We start from the raw sequence: 23811 nt of genomic DNA, 5'->3' as shown, positions 1-23811 counted from the left end.
CCGCCGCCGCCCAGCTGACGGGCGGCCCAGCGCCATCCGGAGCCGCCGGCAACGAGTTCTCACCTTCTCCGAGAAACAGACCCTACCCCGCACCGGGGAAGCAGCGCGCCCCGAGCGCTTCCTCCTTCCGGGCCCGCCGCCCTCCCCGGCAGCAGCCCGGCCCCCGCCCGCCCCGAGCGGAACAAAGCCCGGCGCTCCCGCGCCGGCGCAGAGCCCCGGCGGAATGTGGGAGTGCGCCTGACGTGGCGCAGAGGCGCAAACTGAGGGAGCAGCAGCGGGCGAGGCGCCGGCCCGGGCCGGAGGTGGGGCCGCGGGGCCTGCAGACGTGGTAACATCCTCCCTGCCCCCTCCGCCGTGCAGCTGGGGTCGGAGGAAGCGCTTGAGGGTACGGAGGGTGCCGCGGCGGAGCGTGGCAGCGGGCGGAGGGGGTGCCGCGCTGCCGAGGGAGGGAGAAAGGCGGCCGCACTGTGCTGGGGGGCGTCGGTGGGGCGGTGGGAGGTCGGCGGGGCTGGGTGGTGCGCGCAGGCCCATTCCCGGGGTGGAAGGGGGGTGTCCTGGGAGCCCCCAGGGAATACGGAAGTGCCCTGGAGGGGTTCGGGGCAGTCGGTCACTTTCGGTGCCCCGGGCCGAGGGCAGGTTGGGCTGGGTCGGACAGGGGGCGAGGAAGGTGTGGGAGACGCGGGAGTCTCTGTGTGAGCTGTGACTCGTTCCCTGTGGGGCAGGGGGTTCGCTCTGAGGCTGTCCTTGTTGAAACTGAGTTGTTGTGCCTCTATTAAACCGTTTCCCTAACTACCATTCTGATCTCTTTTCCTTTTTTAACTTCATAATACCCGCTCTCAATCCTAAAATTGTTTTAAAAGTTGCAAAATAGCGTTTCTGCTATTTTTGGGGGAGAGCAAGAGATGTTTTTTTCCTGCATACTTCAAACTCTGAGCATGCTTTCTAGTACTGTGACTCACCAACAGCTCTAAGCTTCATACTCTTGTGGCAGATTTAGATTTTAAACAGTGCTTTTTACATATGTCTGTGAGTAAATAACTGTTTCTGATATTTAAATAGTTATCTTTTGACATGCAGTTAAGCTGCAATACTGCAAGGTGATCCAGAAAGAGCATATTCTTTTTTCAAACTGTGCTAAACCAAATCCACAAAGGATCTAGTCTGTTCGAGCAGTACACTGGAAGATTTTTAGGCCTAAAAATTCCACTCTGTACTTCCACTTGCTTAGAAAAGGGGCTTTTGTGCTCTTTGAAACTGGAGGTTCATATTGCCTGAATCTATTCCAACCTTAATTTTAGCGAAGAGGAAATTAGAGCTCTTCTTTTATTTGGATGTGTTATTTAATTAGTATTGTGTGTTTTTCTGTTAACTGATGTCTATGGTTTTAGAGATGACATGAAATTATCACAGCAGAACTATTTCTAAGTTAAATCTTGATTTGCAATCTCATTTTTAAAATTTAGAAAAGTAATTTTCCCCTTTAGTGCGGAGTTGGTAATAATTTTTAAAATAATACATGAGTAAAACAGGATAGTAAAATCGCTGATGAAATAATCACAGTAATCAACTATAAAAAGAAATATGGTTTCAGTCCTTGTAATTTTAAATATAACTTCAAAACGGCTTATTGTACAATAGTTGAAATATTTCTAGAAAACTGAAATTTGCTAAAGTTTGAAAAGTCAGTTCAATTTGAGAAAACAGGAAAGAAATGCTTTATAGTACTGAACACAAATTTTCACACACTCTTATGAAAGTATTGTAACATTTTACAGAAGTTTACATAACTAGAAAACATTTAGTAAATATTTCATAAACATTAGTAAATACTAAAATAAACTCTTTGGGGCATATATTTGTGTAGCTAAAGGGCAAAAGGTTGTATTTGGAAACACTTGGAAGTAACTAGTACCTTTTGGGGTTTTTGTTTTGTTTTCCCTAGCTCTCTTTTTTGCTTCTGCTTTTCAAAACACAAAATGTCTGAAGTTAAGCAGAGGAAAAAAGGTATTTCTTCACCCAAGACCAATGAAGATCCACAAAAGGTTGAGAAGCACAATAAGTGTGGGAAGCTGGCAAGCCCCAGGATCAGAAGTAACTGGAGTTCCTTTTGGATGGACTCACGCACAACCTTGAGCATGATTTCCCTTGCTGGTTGCCTGGTGCTGACCTGGTAGGTAACCCTCTAAAATGGATTTTAATAACTTCTTTTGTATTCTATACTGTATTCAGTCATGAGCTATGTGATTAGTTACTTTTTAATGTAGTGTTTGTGTTAAGTGACTGTAGAAACATTAAAGCTCGAAGGGTCAAGAAAAGAATAATAGCATTCACAAGTGTGGAAACGTTGGATTACAGAGGCTTGAGCTGTTCTATCATGTTGGAAGTTTAAAAGGTGCCTTGCTCATGAATTCTGAATACCTGCTTTGGAGACTACATCTAACCGTGAAGAGCAACTTAATCCAGCAATAAGTTGAACAGGGCTCATTTGGCAGGTAATGAATAAATCAACAGTAGAAGTGGTGTTTTCTGTAAATAATTTGCTCAGCAGTGTAGTAAATTGTTTGTCAGGTAGATTCTTCAAGTAAAGGTCAAATATCTTTGTAGAAGTTGTTTTAGAATATCTTAGCAGCATCAGTACCTTAGTTCCATCAAAAACTGAGCTTCTTGCAGAAGTGATATGATGAAATTCTTAGAATTCTAGTGCAAGAAATTGGTCCAGATTATTACAGTCTAGACATCAACCTGAAAATTGAGGTAAAATTTGTTCTTATTTTGTCATCACCCTGTTTCCGTTATCTTAATATTTGAGAAATGTAGAATAAAATGATTACTGATGCTTCTGCTTACTGTTTCATGTATATCTGTCTGTTTTGCTTGTATCTATCTATAGTTTGCATTTTAGCTTTTATTAGCCTATACAGATTAAGTTAGGCATTGTAGATCTTTTGAAACTTCTGAATGCTACACAATGTACTGATAAATACCAATTTATGAAAGCACAAGTATTTTAAATAAACTCTGTTGTTCTGGATAAAATTGTTCTGCCACTGAGACAACCCCTTCATAGTCTACAATAAAGCTTGTTATGGGATTAATAAACATCCAGCAAAATTCAGGGCTCTTGTGTAGTTGTTTCATTTCCTTTGTAGCTGTATAAAGTGCTTACAGTTCAGAAAGCTCTCAAGTTCACAGTAAATGAATCTAGAATGTATATAAAGTACAGAATTGAGATCTCTAGTGTCTGTTCAAAGTTAGCATCATCATGACTGTAGCTGTACAACCTTTGTCACAATGCACCATGTATTCTTGTATGGCTATAATCTAACAATGTTAAACAGCCTTTCTGAATCCAGAGGCTTCTGTGCATGATTTTGTGATGCTTTGCAAGAAAGTACAAATAATTTTTTGGTGTGTCTTATTGTCACTGGTTAAATAATACTTGAGCAATAAAATCTATTGTGAGGCAATGCCTCACAAGCATGTAATGGCCTCCATGTTAGTAGTCTTATTGGACATTTTTCCTGTTTGAATGGCATACTATGTAAAAACAAAGCACGTCTATGGATGTTTCCTTATTTTTCTACCTCTATTAGAAGACAACAGCAGCATGAAGACAGATCAACTTCATTTAAATGCACTTTTTTTTTCCTCTCCTTTATTGATCCGGCAAATGCTATGAACACAAATCCCTGCAGTAACAGTTTGCTGTGAATCAGGTCCTGAAATACTTAATATATGATAATTATGTAGTTATATTTACTATTTATTTGTTTGCAATTGGCAGGTTCCTATTTCAGCAGTCAAATCAATTTGCTAATATGGAGAAAAAGTATAATTTTTTACAGCAAGAAGCTGAAAAATTCCTGGATGTGGAAAATAAAGTTAACTTAATTTCTGAAAAGGTAATAATTAACATCTTAATTGGATAATCTATGGTGAACATTTGCTATTGTTTTACTTGGTTGTCATTTAGTTAATTCATTTTAAACCAGTCAGTTTGATTTTTCATAATGTGTCTATTTGCCTGTGAATAGGCCTTTGGGGAATATTTCATGTGACTAAATGTGTCAATCGATGCCATTGTTCAAACATGTGAATATAGTGGTTGTATCTTAGTATTATTTTTTATACATTGAACTATTTTTAAAAACTTAGATTTATGCACATAATTCATTCTATTGGTACTGTTCTCTGTATAATTCTAATACACATTGATTAGAAGAAAGTTTACAGGCATTTTTATGTAGTAGACCTGTTCTAAAAATATGAAAGTCATAATGAAGTGGTAGTAATATTTTTTCATTGCTATTTTATTTTATTTTCCATGTGTGACATTATCAAGTAGAAAGCTTGGGATGGCTGCCAAATTACCTCCTGTATCTTACAGATAATGATGGGAGTATGGCACGGTTTATGCCAGTAATGTTGGTTTAGCACTGATCTCGTGATGATGTAATTTATACATGATGTAATTTGGATATTTATATACCACACTTCAGATTGCAAAATGTTGCATTGGATTTAGGTAGTGTGATATATTTTACCAAAAAAAAAAAAAAGGATTGACAACAAAGAAAATGGTGTGTATTCTATAGAAATTCAACAGCAAACATACCCTTTTCTGTGACTTTTTCATGATGGGTTAACTATTTTAAAGACGAAATATGAAAATAATTCATATAGGAGCTTTGTAACAAGTAAAGTGGCTTCTAAGGAACTTCATTGTCTGTTAAATAAATGCAAGTGGTTTTCTATTTTGTTAAGTAGACATGGACGTTGTTTTGTGTTATAAACACAGCTAGAATCTTCTGAAAGTATCCTACAAGAAGCTGCCTCATCCATATCAGTGATGCCTGAGTTTGAGCAGGAAGTATCTTCTCTTCATAACATCATAAATGATATTCAGAACAATGAACAGACTCTCGCTATAAAGATGCAGAGCATTAATGAGAAGTTCCAAAATGTTACAAATTCCTGGAGAAGAAGCTTAGATGAAATGAACACAAACACTACTGTTCTAAAATCTGAAGCAAAGTTCATACATACAGAAGTTACTTCCCAAATTAATGATGTTGACCAAAGAATTAAATCCCTTTCAGAAAGAGTAAGAGATCTGGAAGACAGTACAGCCAGAAATATTAAAACACTGAAAAGGCAAGAAGACGACGAATTCTCTAGAGTTGAACAAAAGTTGGACTTGCATGCAAGGGCAGTTCAAAAACTAGAAGAACAACAGAATAGTCTGGTAGCCAAGGACACAGACCTGAATCAGAAACTTGCGAACTATGAACCTAAAATTGAGGAGTGCAAGACACATTTGCCAACAATTGAAAATGCTATTCACTCTATTCTTAGATTATCAAGTGAATTGCTAAGCATGGAGAAGAAGATAGAGGATGTGACAACACAGCTATATACTGTGGAAAATGATATGTTGAAAACTGTTTCTGATACAATGGCCTTGCAAAAGATTCTTGAAGGCATACAACACAATGACAGCATATTGAAAGCGCAAAATGAAACAGTAGTTTTAGAAGTAGTGAATGACATAAAAGTATCTTCAAAAGCCAAAGAAAGCACTTTAGAAAGCTATAGTTTAGAAAATGACCAGAATGAGGATAAGTGAATTTGGACTTGGAGTTTTCATTTATGAAAGAGCACTGTAATTTATTACAAATGTTACTCCAAATATATTAAGGATAGCTGAAATATTGTCATTAATTTAAATAGCATTGGATCAGAATGAAAGGCAAATTTATTATAAAGAGGTTAGAGATCAAGAAATACTGTATTGAAGGAGGAGTGTTTTCTTAAATTAAGGATAATTTTTAGCTTATTTGTTAAGTTTTTTATTAAAAAGGAATTTGAAGAAAAGTGCTTAGATTTAAGGAAAAAAGTCAAAAACAGAGACAGAGTACAATTGATATTTAATTTTCAATAGTTTTTTTATGTTGTTACTTTTTGTGTTAACATTCAGTTGTAGCACAATGAACAATTACATTCTTCTCTCTAGGCAAATATATACATATACCTCACTTTTAAGGTATTATATACAACAATATTTTTTGTGCTTCTGGTACAGACTTCTCAATAAGCACATTTTTAACATCTGAAGTTTTAGATACAACAGCATTACAGAAAAGAATAGTAAAGTACCTCTTACTGAGAACCTTGTCTTGTACTGGTATTTATAAGCAAGGTGTTACATAGGAGCTGTGTTACCTTTTATTTGTTTGACCCCCTGCAAATAGCCTCCTTAGACCTCATTTCCAGCCTTTTCAAACTTCCTAAAATCACTGGCATGGTTTTGTTCTGCCATTGAAGTTGTTTGACTACATATGGACTGAAGCTCTTATTAACAGGTATTCCTGTTAGATCATCTTCCATAATTTAATTTGCAAGTCTGGTGTGATCAGACACTGGATTGGTTTGGGAGGATGGGGAGTTGTAGGTTGGTTTGTTTTGGTGCTGTTAGAAACAAGTTTTAACCTTTTATTCTGAAGAATGTTCTCTGTTAGGCATTACATGGCATGTCTGGTATTGCTTTGCATTTCAAAGGGGAAAAAAAAAAGTGTCAGGTTGTTTCCCAAAGTTTGGTGAAGCAAGAGATGCAAAAGCAATTAAAGCCATGAAGCCTGTACGTGGGGGTAGGGAATATCTAATTTATCCATAGATCTACTTACGCAGGATGTAGTTCTGTAGCTGTTCATTGAAATTTTGGGTCTTGGGACCACCATAATTTTGTGTTTACAGACATACGTATTGAAAATTTCCTGAACTCAGGAAAGGAGATTGCTTAATAGACAGTATGAACCCACAGCATTTATGACTTAATTGGGTTTAAGTTAAATTATTCTGGTTTTGTACATTCATTTATCTAGAATGCCACTGAAATATTCACTGAACAGTTAATGCTGCCTACTCGAGACACTATCAAACCAGCGTTTCTCAATGTTCACTAGTTTCATATATTTATTACTTTTGTATAGATTTGTATCCATTTACAGTTTTATTCAATAAAAATATATTGTAGTAGATTGCCCTGTCCTGGTAGAAATTCTAAGTCAAAATAAATTGCTTGTCCAGAATGAGTATGGAATAAATATTTCAGTGTTCCATTAAGAAATACTATCCTATATGGAAATGCTTTAAAAATACTTTTCACAAGTGTGTTCCAGTGAGTTTCTAGTTCATATATTTTTGGGGGAGGGTGGCTAAATGACCAGTGATACTCTCCTCAGTTCAGTGTCTTTCATCAAACTCAACCATATTGAAACCTGAATGTACATGAGATCGAACAGGAAATCCTCATTCTTTGAGGGCATCGACTGGGAAACCAGCATAACTCTCCACAACCTAGATTTTAGTGTTTTGTTTTTAAACAGTTCTGTGTTAGTGAGGAATGACCAATGCTATCAGAAAGTTATAAATATTTACTTGGTGGTATTTTTACTACTCATGTCAAGAAAAGGATTAATATGAAACTAATTACGGCCTCTTAGCATGTGTTTCAGCTTGCCCCTTTGGTGTGTTTTTTCTCTCCAAAGTTCTACACTGATTTATTGGGGAATAAAGAGGATAGTATCACTCAGATATTTTCCTTTCATCCTCTCAAATTTGAAAACCAAGAACCAATTGTTTTTTTTAAAAAAAAAGTTAACTAGTAAATTAGAATATTCAGCCAAAAATCCAACAGTAGCGTGAGTGTTCTCTTGTTAATGTAACTTTTATGGGGACAGGCTGTTTAAGTGATGTTTTTCCTGTGAAGTATTTTGGTGGCTATTTAAACAAAAGGGAACCATGCCTAATTCTTTTGGCTTTTTCTGCCGTGAATGCCTCGTCCAAAATACCTATTGTGATTACCAAAATAAAACCACATCAGTTAATTATGGTCTATGATTTTTGGATAAGGGAATTTTAAAGTGGGCATCTTTCTAAAATGTTTCTGAATTCCTTTCTACACATGTCTTCCTGGATCATGCAGGTTACGGGCTCAATACGAAAGTTTTCGTAAATCAGAAGATTGCATTTGTTGACGTGCATTTTCAGAGGTCATGCTAGAAAGTCATATGCACCTCCTTGTAATTTTTGTTATCATAGAAAAAGTAGTAGCATTTGAATTTTTTATGTGTACTGAAAAGAAAAAAAAATGGTTGTGTTGCAGTAGTTTATTTTGTAAAGACAGGGTTTGTGCTCAATTTCAATGTCAGGATAGTAAGGTATTCCTATTAGAGAGGAGCTTTAACTGTTATGTGAGTTTTTAAGCTAGAAATCGTGTCAAATATTTGTATTTGTATCCCTCTAGTGTGAAAAGACTTGGAACTTAATGGAACAGCTGGAAGACCTTAAAATAATTTCTTACATTAAACATCTGCAAGAAGATACTTCTACAATGAAAACATGGTCTAGCAGCATAGTTAAGAAACAAGAAGAACTGCAGAAGAATTTAACATCCCTTTTTAATGCAGTTTCAGGTGTTGAACAGAATGCAGCTTCTGCAGCAAAAAACATAACTTTGACAATTGTGACCGTAAAAACTGACATAAGGCGCATTTCGGGCCTAGTCTCAGATATGACTGCACTGACAGATTCTTTGCAAACGCTAGAAGATAAAGTAGAAAAAGGTGAGAAGAAGACAGTAAAAAGTATAGGTGACCTGCTTACCAGTAGCATTGACCGAAGTACAGAGCTACAAAGCTTGGCGTCCAGTAACGCAAGAAAAATTGAGCAAATTAAGACAACATTATCCGAGTTAAGGAGTGATTTTAACAAGCATGCGGATAGACTTTTGGATCTTGAAGGTGACAGAGCAAAGGTTCTGAAGACAGTTACATTTGCAAATGATTTAAAACCCAAGATGTACAAACTTAAAAAGGATTTTGCCATCTTGGAGCCATTAATAAGTGACCTAACACTGAGAATAGGAAGATTAGTGGAGGATGTTTTACGACGGGAGAAGGAAATTGCTTTACTGAATGAGAAACTGACCAATCTAACAAGAGTTCAGACTCAGATCAAAGATATAAAAGATGAAATAACCCAGATTTCAGAGATGAATTGATCACTGTGAAATGACTTTGCCTAAAGAGTAGCTGTACTTGAGAAGTACGAACTCCATGTGTAGTTTTAAGAAGACGGGCAGTATTTAAAGGCTTCACTTAGAAGCAACCCAAAACTTTGACTAGAGATTTGTCCTCTTGCTTCAAAAAGGACAGAAAAAAGCCATACTGATTCCAAGGGACATGCTATAATGTGAGCAAAAAACATGTCTCTCTGCATGTATTTGTCCTTCTGAAGGATGACAGATGCTATATTTAATAAATTGCTTGTTTTGTACAATGAAACAGTGTTAAAGCATAAAATGTTGTTCTTACCTTTGAAGTTCGCTTTCATTAGGAAAGCAGGACCCAAGATGGCCAGATCTTCAGCTTTACTTTCCTGCTTCAAAGGAAAAAATAAAATTGTGGTTTCTAAGACAGAGTTAAACAAGAGTTAGTCAAACTGCTGTAGCAATTTAATATCTGTCTCAATATATTCACTCTATGATTTTTGTAAACCATAGCACTTTTAAAAATCAATATTTAAGTAGGTAAATGCAGTGAAGCAAGCAATGCCTAGAAATATTGCTGATGCCTTGCAAAAAGTTTGTCACGCATTTATATGGAATATTATGTATAAGGTTTTCTGTGAGGCTTTATTAAGTTTTTCTGTAAATTATAATTACTGTGCAGCACTGTTAGGTCTTTAAAACACAGAACTCTGTATGGGAACAGTGCTTTGAAAGACATACTGACCCCACTGATGGCTTTCTCACATTGTCACTGTATCTGTTAAGAAATCCTGTTATTCTGTTTCTTAACCTATAAAATACTGTAGTAAGCAGCAGAATTAGCAAAGAGAAGCTACTGAGGTCCCAAAAGGTCAGACTGATGTGAGCCACTGGCAGTATTTCCGTGGTCAAGAACAAGACTTTAAGAGATATGAGACATCTGAAAACGCAGTAGGCGGTAGACTGGTAACATAATAATGGGAATGGCTTTAGCAGACAAAAGGGGGGAAAGCGTATTAAATAGGAATAAAAATTACTATACCCATTAGGAGAGACACAGCGATTTAGAAAATCCCTGTAAATGAAATGATACCAAGAAGCATCTCAGTTGTTGAGTTGGTCACACCTGAACATCTTGCATGTGAGCGTAATGAAGATATAATAGACCTATTCCTCTCCCTCACTATTCCTTGTTCAGCATTCGGTATCTTTCAGCCTGCTTCACGTTGCTGGTCTTCCATACCTTGCTTGCTTCATTGCCTTCACCCTCACATGCCTTCTTTCATCAAGTTTTCCTTTTTTTGGTACAGGTTCATTCCTACCTCCCAGTTTTCATTTACCCCTTTCCAGCCCACCTGACAAACCACAAGGATAAACCTGTCAAAACAAAAGATTTTCTAGAAATCATCCACAGATACTATTTACCTACCAGTGTCCTTTTGCTCTTCCGCAAAATTCTTGAGCAAGCTCCTGAAAATAACCAAATGGCATTTGAAGGAGACAAAAACATTAAATAACATCCAGAATGATCAGCCATGCTAAAGCATGTGTTGCGCATCATACCTGAAAAAAAACCCAATATATATACATGCACATACATATGAGAGCTTGGGGTTTACATAATAAATATATCTCATTTGTGTATTAAAGCCTGATACTCACCGAATCCACCAATCCTGGGTGGGGTTTTTTGTGTGCAAGCTCATGCTAGTCCCATCAAAAACACTTGGCAGAATAGATATGGCTACCAAAAGGACATTGAGACAGCAGGGTGAGACATCTGTGCGTCTTTCACTGCGGCCCATATGATGCAGTTGCTATCAGTGGATTAATTGTATCATGGGCTATAGTAATTTTATTTATTTTGCTTTCAACTTTAAGGATTACTCATTTGTGGTCAGTACCCAGTAAAAATCTGGAGAGGAGGAACTGGAGAACTAGCAGAGTGCTGTCTACACAAATGAAGTGGAAAATATGCTCCAGCAGCACTGTGAGTCAGAGGAGTCTTGACACAGCAAAAAGGTCTTTTGGGATTAAAAGGGCACACTCTCTCTTTGGAACAGGAATGCACTGGTTTTGGCTGGAATAGTTAATTTTCTTCATAGTGGCTCATGTGGGGCTGTGGTTTGGAATTGTGCTGGAAAACAGTGCTGATAACACAGGGACATTGGAGTTGTTTTGGAAGACCTACTAACCCTACTGATGGCTTTCTCCCAGTGTCACTGTATCTGTTGAGGAACCCTAACAGTGTTACTCTTTGTTTTTTCCTCTGTGTAAGCACTGCCCAGCAGTAACTCACTGAACTCACTCAGCTATCCAAGGTACTCGTATTTGCTATAAAAAAGCAGGATGTTTATTGTTTTCACTGTGAACTACATCATTTCTATGTAGAAATGTAAATGAATTACAACTATTTTTATTATTACAGCCCATTTTAAAATGATATGCAACAAGCATTTCAGCAAGTATCAGCACATTCAGTCTGTAGTACAACCTGATACACAGGGTGTGAATGGAGTTGTTATCCCAAATTTATATAGACAGCACGCTTTAAACCAGAAAGCTGATTTCAGCTCCAGTAATAGCAAGAAAGGGTGTTTTCTCTTCCATAAAACAATATACACAAGCAGCATATACATAATCCATGTTTTACAAAGCACTTTTGGGTTCAGTGACTGCTCTGCAGTTATCTGTTACACTTGGTTCAAAAGGGAGTGCTCCTATAAAGTGCAGTTATCAATGACAAAGTTGACTTTTTAAATGTATTTTAATACTAGTTTCCCCACTAAAGCTTATTTAAAGTATCAGTGGGTGACCTTTCAATAGCATTTCTTACGTTAAACCCCTTAATCTCCAGCATCCAAACGAGCCTATGGCTGAATGTCAACGAAGCCAGCAGCTGCAAGGCAATTTTCTCCCTGTTTCAGGTTTTCCACTGAACTACAACACTAAAGTAGCACTAATTGTTTCCCCTTTCTCAGTTACAGAAGGAGAACAGCAGCTGCCTCTCACAGTCTCATCTCGGATTAACCTTGATAAAATGTAACTGAGCATCTTTAAAAATATAGTTTCAGGCCTACCCTTGAGCAATGAGAAAATGGATTTAAGATTTTCATAATACTGTACATATTTCAAATAGCTGCACAAAGGTGACCCAACTCTAGAGAAAAGTTGCATTATTTTGCTCCACACAGAATGACAAGAAAAGTCTTGAGAAATTTAGCTTATCATTAAATTACTTGACAATCAAACTACCTCACTACATGAGCCAAATTTCTCTCTCTCTCTGCCAGCCTTAAAAGTTGACAGAAGCACTTTACTGTCCCAGGATTAGAAGGAACTTGAGATGTTTTCTAGCAGTCTGCTGAGTTAAAACATGCTTCTGAAGAACTATGGTATTCAGTACACAAAAGTGTTTCCTAACAAGTTGAACCACATACAAAAGTTAACTTCAAAAGCTGATTTAGCATCAATGGTCTGGATACAAGATCAAGTCATGGTTATTGCTCTTCTCCAAGGAAACTCTTTAGGAGCATTTAATGATTTGTTAAATAATTTCAAAGCTTCCCACTCACAATGGGGCAACAAGATACACATACTTATACCATGAAATATATTTAATCCAACACCAAAACACTTGTACACATTTTATTTAGATTTATGGAATTTGACTTAACCACTCTAAGAATGTATTTACTGTCATGGTGAGAGGGAAATAGAGCAGTTTCAGATTTTACCCCACATTTTGAAAGGCAGCAATTCAAAACACGGCTCAACTGGCTTGTTTAGCATTAACCATCTGAAATCCTGGAAGCTGGAGGGTTTTTCCAGGGAGTGAGAAACTCAACAGCATGTAAAATGGCGGCAGGAACATCAGACTCCAATAAGATGTGGTGGCCAAGGTTACTTATGCTACTTCAATGTCACCTGCTCTAATTCCTTTGACTCTGAAGGACACAAGTACAGAGGAAGTAGCAGCACAACATACATGAATGCCAAGTTCACTATCAGCTCACATGCTGAAAGGCAGCATATTTAAACAGTTTTGCACAAGACACTTAAGCTCCAGCTCTACTAAGTGAACAAAGTAGTACTGGATATAGTCAACCCTTTAGTATTAGGCATTTTCTGGATTTATCTCAATGTGATTATGAACCGTGGGTTCTTGAACAGGCAAAAGGCAACATGCTAATCTTTCTGTAAAAGACTACATGTAAAGAACAAATTCATTGCCTTAACAAAACATTACACATCTCCTCCTGCATGCCTAGGAGCCTAGATTTCTTCCCATCAACTAAGTTCCCAAAAAATTGGTATGGCTTCTTGCACTGCAGCAGTGCATGGTTCAACCAAAACTCAGCATTACAGTTAATCTAACTAATCCAGACAAATAAAAAAACACAGGAGTATCAAGTCTAGGGAAAAGCTGGCAAGTTTGTCAAACTCCACAATAAGAAGCAAGCCATTTTTATTTTATTGCAAAGCTGTAGTAAGCTTTTAGTGGTCAGATCTCTTTAAGAAATCTTTATTAACATCAGCTTTTATTTTGTTAAGGTAGCAGCTACTGTTTAATTCTACAGTACAACCAAAAGGACCGAGTTCTTTGGTGTGGTTCAAAGCCAACAGAAGCAGAAATTAGTCAAGTAAGCAAAAGTTAGTTATGTCGGGATGACCACTCCAAAGCAGAAACAGCTCTGTTATGTAGTTTCCTTCTCTCTCTATGGAGAACACTGATGTTATGACCAGGATGCCCTGCCAGGCTGCAGTCTCATCTCAGCCATTCCAGAGTTCAGCTATTCTACAGTAACAGCTTATTACAGTCAAATTAAACAGTGGACTCAGTGCAGAGAACTGCTGATGGGTTCTGCGAGGATAGGTTCTTGGCACTTCTCTAGAAACAGTGAAATTCTACTTTTGTCAAAATTGTTTCACAATTACCTACTTCCTGAAGTGTAGAATAGGTAATTTTTTGTCAAATTTTTGGACGGGGGGATTATTTGAGGTATTTGCTGCTATGAAATGAAGCTTACATACACAGTAGTAAAGACACTAAGCACTCTGTTTCTCTTTTATTTCAGGCAATGATAGTGGTAAAATTTAAGCCCTCGTGTGGGATGAGGGCACAGCCAATATTGACATCATATAGAGTTTGTTTTCTACATAGTCAAATATATAAAAGTTTCATGAAACTCATCACTGGGACAGCCAGCATAGTCAGTCCATGAGTTGTCTATTCAGTTAGACCAAGCTTCTTCTTCAGAGATTCTGGCATTTCAGGTGGAGGTGGACGAGGAAGTCTGAAATAAACCTTCACAGAATCATAGATGAACCACTGTAGTGCAGTCAGGGTACCAATCATAATGATACGAGCAAACAGACCTTTCCATACACCTGCAGAGCAAAACATAAACCATGAGTAGCATAAGAAGCCAGGAAAAAAAGAAATCCTCCCCAAAACATCACAAACACTTGATCCAAAATACATGAAAAGAGAGATGTACCTTTGAATCCAAGCCTCATAAGAACCTGTGAAGCAGAACTGCCCTTTTCTTTGTTCAACACAGACACCACGGAGTCAGCAGGATGGGAAACAATTGCACAGAACACACCAGCTGAAAGAGTAATTCAACATTAGTTTTGTGGCACTTTAGCTGTACCATTACTGTGTACACTAGATACAACTAACTGAAACAGCACCTTCTAATTTCACAGAAGTTATGCCAAGCCTCCTGGTATCCCAAAAGGACAGTAGGTCCCTCCTTGTAATGTCACGTGAATATTAGAAAACACCTTGCTTCTGCTCTTGCAGTACCTCTTCTGCTAAAACAAAAACTCCTTCCAAATCTTTGGATGCTGATAATCCCCCTTCCATCCTGATTTATCTCCCCTTCCTTCAACCTTCCCCAGCCTAGCAAAGATATAAGTTGTTTTCACTCAAATCAGCTGCTGTTTCTAAACCTGGACATCAATATCGGTAATAACAATTAAGAGTGTTGTCCTACTACAGACCCATTTTCCACTTACAGAATGAATATAGGGTTTTTTTCCCCTGTACATTTTAAAGTTACATGTAAATTCTCCCATTCTAGTTACATCTATTTGACATCCTGAAAAGGAACAGGCTTCTTGAGTTGTGGTAGTACATTAACAAAGTGTAAGTCTTAAATATTCCTTACCAATATAGCCTGCAACAAATGTGACTACCAGCTGTTCTCCTTTTGTACATTCACTTCGTGGCTTGGGAACAACGTACTTGTAGAGAGCTTCAACAGTACGTTCAAAGCAGGCAAATTTCATCATTGTGTATGGAATCTGTCTCATCCATAGTGGAGCAACACCTTTGTAGAAACTTAACCAGAGAAGAGACAAACTCAGGTTCTTTTCCTCCAGTATTTAACACATGTTTTTAACTTGAAAAAAAAGTTAGTTAGCCTGTTGCTTCTATCGGGAATACAGCTTCTAAATAATGACACTGTAACACTCAATACCTACAGAACAGAAATTTACCTGGATTCCTATGCTGCACAGATCTTTTTTGTTGTCACTTTTCAGATTACAGTGCATTGCAGTAATGCAGTACTGATACTACAAGTGCAGTAAGGCTCATGTCTGCACACCAGCCAAGTCCCGATAGCGATACATGACCTGTATATTTACAGCCACTTCTACCGGAACAGAAAGCTAACATGCAGTTGTATTACTCTTACATGCCAATGACTCAAGCATCTTTGACTGTACAACCAAAAAGTTGCTGAATATCTCTGACTGGAACTGCTAGAAACCAAAGTTATCCAGCAGAACTCAGCACAAAGATACTCACAAAGATGGATCTAAGGAGCATGTGGGATTAACAGCCAGTTCAGCAGAGATTCCTTAAAGTACACTGTCTTGAAATACAAAGATCAAAAAGTATTACAACTAATGCCACAACAGTTTTAGCAACACTCATTAGGAAGAAATATTCAACATCAAGAACCTGAATAAAAATTAAAATCAAGAGACACTTACGCCCAGATGCCTTCTTCTCCAAACATTTTAGGTACAGCCTCCCGCAGAGTGTTTGCATATCCAGGCTGTGTCTGAATACGAACTTTAGCAGCTTCCATTGGAGCCAGGGCAATGTCAGCAAAAAACTCCGCACTGGCAGATGCGGCTAAATACAGTGAAGTACGCCACAAATATGCATTTTCCTGAAGTGAATTGAAATACACATTTTAATTAATGAATCATGGTTTTGCAATTACTGTGTTATTAATACTATGATGTTGCAGATATATAGCCTGATGTAAACCACTTAAGGCTTACCTCTCCCAGCATGTTGCCATATAGGATTTTGAAAACTTCATAGAAACCAAATTTACAAAGTCCCTGCATGGAATATCCAATAAAGGTTGGAGCCCATCCCTTAGCCAAGCCACGAACACCATCTTCATTGATTGTCACTGAAAATCCATTGAAGATACTCTTGTATTTTTGTGGATCAACCTAAACAGAATAGGCAGTTAGTTGCTTGATATAACTAACTATGTCCTTTCTCCTCATCCCCCATGTGAAATATAAAATCCTTTTAATGCCTTGTACAGCTGGCTTCCTGAGGTTCTCTGGACAGATGATGTACTCACCACAAGGTTAGCTAACGTAACTGCAATGATTACTTGCTAGTCTCAAACCCTGACTTATTTTAACTGCCGATGTGTTCCTCAATACTTGCAAACCACCAAACTGCCTGAATTTCGCTTTATATTTGTTCTCCAGAACAACACCATGACTTTCTGTATCGAAAAGATTTACTGAAATAATTATTTTAACACTATCAGTAATATACTAGTATAACATTTAGATCGGATTCTTCAAAAATTTGACAGCTTTTTTCAGCAATCTCATCCACTCTACACCTATGTACACTCAGCTGTCAACACAAACCAAGCCTGATGATTCACCTGATTCCTAACTGGAAAAAGTTATTTGTCCACTGTTAGTTTGATCCCTCCACACAGTCAGACTAAGCCAGATGGAGCAAAGCAGATCAAAGAGTACTCAAGAACTTCTACACTTATACTTTGACTTCACAGTAAAGGCTACATACAAAATATTTCCTGCACATAAAATTTCGCATGAGATTTCATTTATAACTTATCAGAAATTCTAAAAAGACCAACTTGAATAATTTTGTGTGAAATGAAATCTTTTAACAGAAATTCTTAACAGGGCCGTTCTGACCAATTTTAAGTAACATCACACTGTTACTTTTCATAATTGACATAATCCAACACCTCCTCAAAGGGATAAGAAGGAAGATATAAAATTAGCAGTCAACCAAAGCTTTCTGAGAGAGCTATGGGACACACATGGCAACCTGCAATGAATGACATTTTGTCTTGCAGTCTGACAACAACCTACTTGAGAATTAGTTCAACTAAACACGTCAATTTTAAGACTCGGAATTTCAGAAAAATCAGGTATTTAATCAGGCACTGTAAAATGAGACTATGTTCATGACAAAAATCATGCTTAATTATCATCTACGTAAAAGGTGACTTCTTAAAAAGACAAGAGAGGGCAGGCAGCATGTTTCTTCCCGGAGTATCTAGAAAGGATTAGTAACATGCTCTGTACTGGATCTGTAAAGAGAGAAATGCTGACAAGCTTTGCAAGGTCACACCTGGAATCCACATGAAACCCTCCTCTTGCACCTTCCTGTAAGTGCTGGAGAAGGAAGTATCACCAACCTCATCACGTAGGAAGCCTAGGACCGGTAGCCCAAGCCAAACATACCTATGCCCAACAGATGAAGCCTGGGAACCATGAGGCCTTGCTCTCAGTTGTATATGCACCACTGTATGGCTCTCAGGCCTTCTACCCACTAACCCAGTTTATAGTCAGATTAAGAACTGTTTGAGATGCTACATCAAGTTCCTTCTTCTCAGGAAACTCAACGTGGGTAGTCAAGCTGCCGATCTTGGATTTTGAAGACCATAACAACAGAAGAGCACATCTAAGCTACATTTTGAGAAATACAACACATGCTCAGCTACAGCTATTCCCTACCATTAGAAGTAGGAAATTCCTACACAGTTAGCTTAGTCTCAATGCAAATTTCACAGAAAGCAGCACATTACCCCCATTTGATGCACTCTACATTCATCCAATGTGTTACAGAATTAGTAGTTTGAGAGTAGAATTTCAGGTGTTTCCAAGTACACAGAGAAGCCTCTCTTCTGAAGAACAGTAAATAAAGGCCTTCCAGAAGAACACAATTTCAAAGAGTATGACATACAGTATTCCTAATGTGATTACCAGGTCTGACTAATTAATTAGACCTCCTGAAATTAAGAACATCATTACAAAATCACCACTTTTGTAATCAGTGTCAGACAGGGAAATCACTAACGACTGTATTTCCAGAAATTTAGAAGTGTGCTTCAATTTGCTTCATTCTTGAGACACAGATTTACCTGAAGAAATCCATTAGTATGTTTTTATCCATGACTGTTCGCTGGATGATCTTAATGCAGAAGCTGGTATTGCAAATTAAGTGCAATGTGATGACACTCCCTTCTGTTCAATCAAGAACCACTTCAAGGAAACCAGCTGCAAGCACTGATGGCCTTACCGATACCATACCAAGTTTTACTCACTCTGTTCAAAGTAGCATCATTAGAAAGTATCCAATCCATAAGCCATGCAGTGATATCCACAACGTTAATAGATCAAATTCTACATGCATGTCACTCCAGGCTATAAACCATATATCTTCACTAAAGATACCATTCCCTTCCTCAAAAGCACATAAATAGTTCTAGATATCCTATCAGGGAGCAAAGAGTGACATTTTGGATGCCTTTTAGCAAATGTAGCCAGCTAAATGCACCTTAAATGTAGTAAAACGTATTTAATCCAAATTATCCTAAATGCCTGTTTCTCTTTAAAGTGGTATTTTGTTAAGTCTCACAGCAGTAGACTTGATAAAGCAGCATTTGAGTTTACTTAATTCCTGTCATTCGGAAAAGATGGTGTCCCTACTGTAAACTCTTAATATGCTGGTTACATAGAGAAAAAGTTTAAGAAATGTTTAAGTAAATACAAACCTGCATACGACATTTCACTAAATCCAGAGGTACAACAGCAGTGTGTGTCAGGCCACAACTTAGGACCCCACCAACGCCACAGAGTGCATAAAACTTGAGCGAGCCATATTCACAACTGTATTCTGCAGCAAAAAATAAAGACACACCATGCTTTTACATAAACTCCATGCACTGTTGGACAATGATGTCCAAGGGATAGTTTGTGTTTCCAATTCATTAGTGAATTAATTATACCACACTAAACATGCTTTGTCAATGTTACCACATACCAACATGCAGAACAAACCTGCATTCTGCATTTAACCAGGTCTAGAGGAACCAATGCTGTATGTGTTGTTCCACAGCTAATGATCCCACCAAGGCCACAAAGTACAAAGAATCTGCCCGAGCCATATGCACAGCTGTATTCTAGTTAATTGAGAAAAAAAAATAACATGTATATGATTGATCATAATGGTAACAAAGACCAGAAAATAAACAAAATTGGCTGAGTGCTACCTTTTCAAAAATATTAAACTGAAATAATCTCTCATGCAATATTATTCAATTACCGTGTTATACTAAAAAATAATTCCCTTTTGAAATGACAAAATTTGATTCTAGGCCTTCCAAATTGGGTCTGTTCCTTTAAAGAAAGTAATGGAAGAGTTTTAGCTCACAGCACATTTAAAACATAGAAACGAATCCCAGAAGCACCTAGTAGAAATTATGACTTAGAAGTTGTAATATCTAACGTTTTCTTACATCAAGGAATTACACAAGAACAGTGTTTCTCTAGCAGTCTGGAGACAAAGCTTCTTTGGTTAAATATTATGCGATAGTCCAACTTCTGTATTTAGCAGACACCACACAGATCTCCAAGATCAGTGTTCGATTTTTCTTTGTGCCGATATATTTTCAGGTATTTTTCAGATTTTTTAAAACAGATTTTAAAAATTTTCTTTCCAATGCAGGATCTCAGCTTTATACAGCTTCTGTTTAATTAAATTGCAGAAATTTTTTAAGTTAATCGTCACATTCAATGCTCATAAACAAGGTTCATTAAAGAATCTTTCAAATCACATTTAATTGAGGGATATTTCTTTGTACTGTGTATAAAACCACTTAGCCTTCAAAGACCAAGTTATTTTCACAAATTGCAATAGACCAAAGTTACTGGAGCTGAAAAACAAGAATTAGTTTCCCCTGTTCAGTTTTTTAAGAAGATTCAGAGCGTATGATTATGTGTAACCAGAAAACACTCAAGTTTACAACTAACAGTACAAAATAAGCATAAGGTAGCAGCACAGTTCTGCTACTACGCTTAGCATTTGAAGTATATACACAAAACTAATATACCAAATAAGCACACAGAAAACAGTACACTATGTAGAAAATATTCCCCAGAGTAGAAAGGGAGAATCTAGGTTCTTTTGCTATTACATCTAGTGGTGTTACTCCATTATAATAGAATAGACTTTAAAGTGTTACACCAACTTAATAAGAACTATCTCCAGAGAAACACTAATGAAAATTAAAAGACAGCTAAAACCTAACTTATTCAGAGCTCATTTGCCCTTTTGCTTCTGAAATAAATTTCTTTATGAACATCAACAAAAATTTATGCTTACATTCAACAGCATCAACAGAGCACCAATTCACAGTAGCAGGCTTATCCAGCTCATAACTTCGCTATAAGGGAACTTTTGCCCCCAAACATTCCAGATTTTACATTACATTTTACATTATTTCTCACCTTATTCTTCAAAATTAATCACCAGGACAAAAAAAAAAAAAAAATCATTTTTTTCTTTATCCTAAAACAGCAAATACCAAATAACAGACACCACATTAAGCCTGAACTTAAAGAGAGGAATAAATTAAGAGTCAGAATAATGCATAATCTATGAGATTTTTTTTTAACTGAGATACTACTCAAGATTATAAATATGCTGGCCCAGGATTTACACATACCTCTAAAATAGCTTGGTTATGCTATCAGATTTGCAGACAGCGGTAACATTCTGTTTACAACTTGCCAAAATGACTGATTAAGCAAACACAAACAAGGCTTTCTATGCAGGTGTAATCACAGAACAGACTCTGAGCCTGTATTACGGGGCAGCTCTGTCTAGCTGTATCTTTGGTCTGCAGCATACCAGTACTGCAGTAGTTACCATGCTGCCCAGGTACCACAAGTATTTGTTCAAGCTCCCCTTTTCACAACAATTTAATTAGAAGTCATACTCAACTGACAGACATTTGTACAAGCCACAGAAAAGTAGAGCTTGACATCTGCTTTATTACAATGCTATTCAGACTGACCTGTCAACTAGGTGTTCAAAACCAGTAATTAAGAAAAGCAAGCCAGTATCAATTAGGCTCAACCTCTTTACAGGTATCTAAGGTCATAGTGGTATTGCAGTATTAGAAAAAACAGAGTAGATCCCAGACTTTCTATATCAGAAGTAGAGTCAGATTTCCTAAAAACAGTTACCTGAAAAGAGAACCAGCTGAACACGTAGGACAGAGGGCAAGAAAATTATTCTAGCATACCTAAAGGCTGATTTAACACAAACACTCTAAAGCTACTAAAATATAAACATGCAGTATAAAACCACATATACACTATTAAGACAGCTACATCATAACTATTTCATTTCTTTGCGTCTGATCTGACACGTTAACAAGGACAAATTCCAAGAGCTGATCATAAAACACTTTATTTCTGAGCTGCGTTATGGGTGATGACCTGAGCTGAACTCACAAGGTCTTATGGTTTGTACTGACTTTGTATGACCTTGCATGTGTTCAGATATCCTCTGCAACACGTTACTCTCCCAACACAAAAGCCAGAGAGCCAACTGGTACGTGAAATAACAAATGCAGCAGAAAAGACTCCAAAGGCTAAGAACTCTGGTCACCTTTGACTGCATGTGTCTACAAACAGGATGAAGACTAAGCACAGTGCTTTTAAGAACTAAGTGCATCTACTGAATATTTTTAGCATAGGAAAGAGTGATTTAGGGCTTTAGCTAGCTAACAACAAAATTACTACACTCAAAGCTTAAAATCTTAATAAAATCCAACACAGAGTTCTGCCTTCTTTTTACATATTACATGAATAATCATGCAAGAGCACTAACATACTCCAGTAATCATAGTGGTTCAGAAAAGGTAAAGGCAGAAAGATGATGCTAAATTATTATCAGCTTTAAAGAACTATAATTTAAACATCTACCTCTGCTATTAGAAATATCATCACGGTATGACCTTTGGAAGTCACAAGAGTGATGAGGAAACATACAGGAAGCACTAGCGCTTAAATTTAAAATGCAGCACTGTATCTCACACAGCAAAACTATCTGACATATGCCCCACAAGAGCAAAACCAAAACAAAACCCCACAGAACAGCTGCAGGCACTCCTAATGTGTCTGGTTGTTCAGATGTTCAGCTGTAAATAAACAAGGAAAAAAATGAGATGCAAAGGAAAACGTGGATGGGAGACATGATCTTTCAAACCCATCCAGATTCACACGATGCTCTTCTCCATGGAAGAAGTATGGGCCGGCAGCCTCAGTCCCCGAGGCTGCAGGCCCAGCGGAGCGAGAAAAATCCCTGTTATTCCCTAGACAGATCCCATCGGGGTTCTCTAATTCCCCTAAGCTAGCCCCATCCCGTGTCCTCTCCCAGTACCTCCAGACCCCGCTGCCACCCGGCACACTCCGCGCGGGAGCGGAAGAGGCGCCAGCGCCTCCCCCGCCCGTGCCCTTCCTCGTCCTCCAAGCGGGCGCGTAGGCCCAGCGCCGGCTCCTCCCCGGCCCGGCCGGGCCCCGCGAAGCGCTGAACCCCCCTTCGCCACCCCCGCGGGCACCGGCCCGCGCCAGCGGAAGTTCCACGGGTACCGGCGCCTCCACCGCCCGCAGCCCGGACCCCCGCCGCGCCCCCTCCCTGCTCCTCTCACCTTCAGCGGCGGATGCGGCCGCCAAGCTCCGCCGTGAGGTCGGCGCCTCCGCTGGCTCCGTACGCTTCCTCACCCCATCCTGGGCCAGCTGGAAGTGCGGCGCGTAGAAGGGGTTGAGCCGGGCAAGAGGCGCGACAGACGAGAACATGGCGACCTGAGGCAAACGAGAAGAGCAGAGCGACGTGGGACGGTGCAGGCCCGCCACAGGCCCCACGGGCTGGCCTGGCCCCGCACCCGCGCGGCGGCCTGTGGTCCCGGAGCGAGCAGCGGCCTCACCGGCCGGGCACCCAGCACCGTCCCCACTCACCTCCTAAGATGGCGGCAGCGCGCGAACCCGCTGCTCGGGCAGCAGCTCGGCAGAGGCTGACCGCGCGCCCGGCGCACTCACTTTGTCCTTCGCCGACGCAAGGGGCGGAGCCAGAGCCCAAGAAGCCGCAGGGCGATTGGCGGAGGCGCACGCCGAACCGGTACCACGGCGCGCGCGCAGCCGAGGCCAACGCCCTCCTCCCCACGCCTGCGCACTGCGCCACCGCGCTGGGGAAAAGGGCGGACACCGCCTGGGCCGCGACCCGGGGATGGGAACGGTATGAGGGCGCTCACGGCGGCTGCCCTTGCAGAGGGCAAGTCGAGCGCTGCAACTGCGACAGGCTAGAGAAGCGCACTGGCTCCCGGCGGAAGGAGTTTCTTCTTGGCTAGTCAGGTGTACCGGTGCACCCTCCCTGCGTTAAA

General features: G+C 39.1%; 3 protein-coding genes and 1 non-coding gene across 8 annotated transcripts in view; 1 reads left to right on the top strand and 3 right to left on the bottom strand.

The window, feature by feature from the left end:
* APAF1 (apoptotic peptidase activating factor 1) overlaps positions 1–9472 on the bottom strand; it is a 44571-nt gene extending 35099 nt beyond the window's left edge. The window contains exon 1 of one of the 2 annotated variants that reach the window (XM_065836822.2): positions 9375–9472. The gene's annotated coding sequence lies outside the window, so the exon portion shown is untranslated. The remainder of the gene's footprint in view (positions 1–9374) is intronic. The other variant, XM_071800346.1, reaches the window with a different exon arrangement.
* IKBIP (IKBKB interacting protein) lies at positions 222–9344 on the top strand. 3 transcript variants are annotated; one of them, XR_011736052.1, is made up of 5 exons: positions 222–385; positions 1943–2170; positions 3785–3902; positions 4799–6362; positions 8306–8384. XR_011736052.1 is itself a non-coding variant. In XM_065836840.2 (4 exons), the coding sequence occupies exons 2-4, from the start codon at positions 1977–1979 to the stop codon at positions 5624–5626; spliced, it is 1140 nt and encodes a 379-aa protein (XP_065692912.1). In that variant the 5' UTR covers positions 222–385; positions 1943–1976; the 3' UTR covers positions 5627–7037. The 3 variants fall into 3 exon arrangements, 2 of the variants coding, with proteins under 2 accessions (XP_065692912.1, XP_065692920.1); XM_065836840.2 differs by lacking the exon at positions 8306–8384 and having other exon boundaries at positions 4799–7037; XM_065836848.2 differs by lacking the exon at positions 4799–6362 and having other exon boundaries at positions 229–385; positions 8306–9344.
* Positions 9473–14090: 4618 nt separating the features above from the next.
* Positions 14091–23516, bottom strand: SLC25A3 (solute carrier family 25 member 3). 2 transcript variants are annotated; one of them, XM_065836862.1, is made up of 8 exons: positions 23390–23516; positions 23083–23236; positions 19138–19259; positions 16355–16534; positions 16058–16239; positions 15226–15398; positions 14551–14661; positions 14091–14440 (listed from the first exon to the last, which is right to left on the bottom strand). In XM_065836862.1, the coding sequence occupies exons 2-8, from the start codon at positions 23228–23230 to the stop codon at positions 14280–14282; spliced, it is 1077 nt and encodes a 358-aa protein (XP_065692934.1). In that variant the 5' UTR covers positions 23231–23236; positions 23390–23516; the 3' UTR covers positions 14091–14279. The 2 variants fall into 2 exon arrangements, with proteins under 2 accessions (XP_065692934.1, XP_065692942.1); XM_065836870.2 differs by lacking the exon at positions 19138–19259 and adding an exon at positions 19424–19545 and having other exon boundaries at positions 23390–23511.
* LOC136097417 (small nucleolar RNA SNORA53) lies at positions 15654–15893 on the bottom strand. The gene has a single exon (XR_010650806.1). It is a non-coding gene; the product is annotated as a small nucleolar RNA SNORA53 (small nucleolar RNA).
* Positions 23517–23811: the final 295 nt, after the last annotated feature.

This window comes from Patagioenas fasciata, chromosome 1, assembly GCF_037038585.1.
Source record: "Patagioenas fasciata isolate bPatFas1 chromosome 1, bPatFas1.hap1, whole genome shotgun sequence".
In the NCBI taxonomy this organism is placed as follows: domain Eukaryota; kingdom Metazoa; phylum Chordata; class Aves; order Columbiformes; family Columbidae; genus Patagioenas; species Patagioenas fasciata.
Note: the sequence above shows the minus strand (reverse complement) of the source record. Positions and strands in the feature narration are given on the sequence as shown.

Bases quoted from the DNA above. Each gene is read 5' to 3' on its own strand.
- IKBIP (XM_065836840.2), top strand. From the start codon at position 1,977: ATGTCTGAAGTTAAGCAGAGGAAAAAAGGTATTTCTTCACCCAAGACC. The intron at 2,171-3,784 runs GTAGGTAACCCT...TGCAATTGGCAG, and splicing joins GGTTGCCTGGTGCTGACCTG to GTTCCTATTTCAGCAGTCAA. The intron at 3,903-4,798 runs GTAATAATTAAC...TTATAAACACAG, and splicing joins TTAACTTAATTTCTGAAAAG to CTAGAATCTTCTGAAAGTAT.
- SLC25A3 (XM_065836862.1), bottom strand. From the start codon at position 23,230: ATGTTCTCGTCTGTCGCGCCTCTTGCCCGGCTCAACCCCTTCTACGCG. The intron at 16,535-19,137 runs GTTTGTATTTAC...TATTCTGTTTAG, and splicing joins TAGTGAAATGTCGTATGCAG to GTTGATCCACAAAAATACAA. The intron at 14,662-15,225 runs GTAAGGAATATT...TTACTCTTTCAG, and splicing joins ATTTGTTGCAGGCTATATTG to CTGGTGTGTTCTGTGCAATT.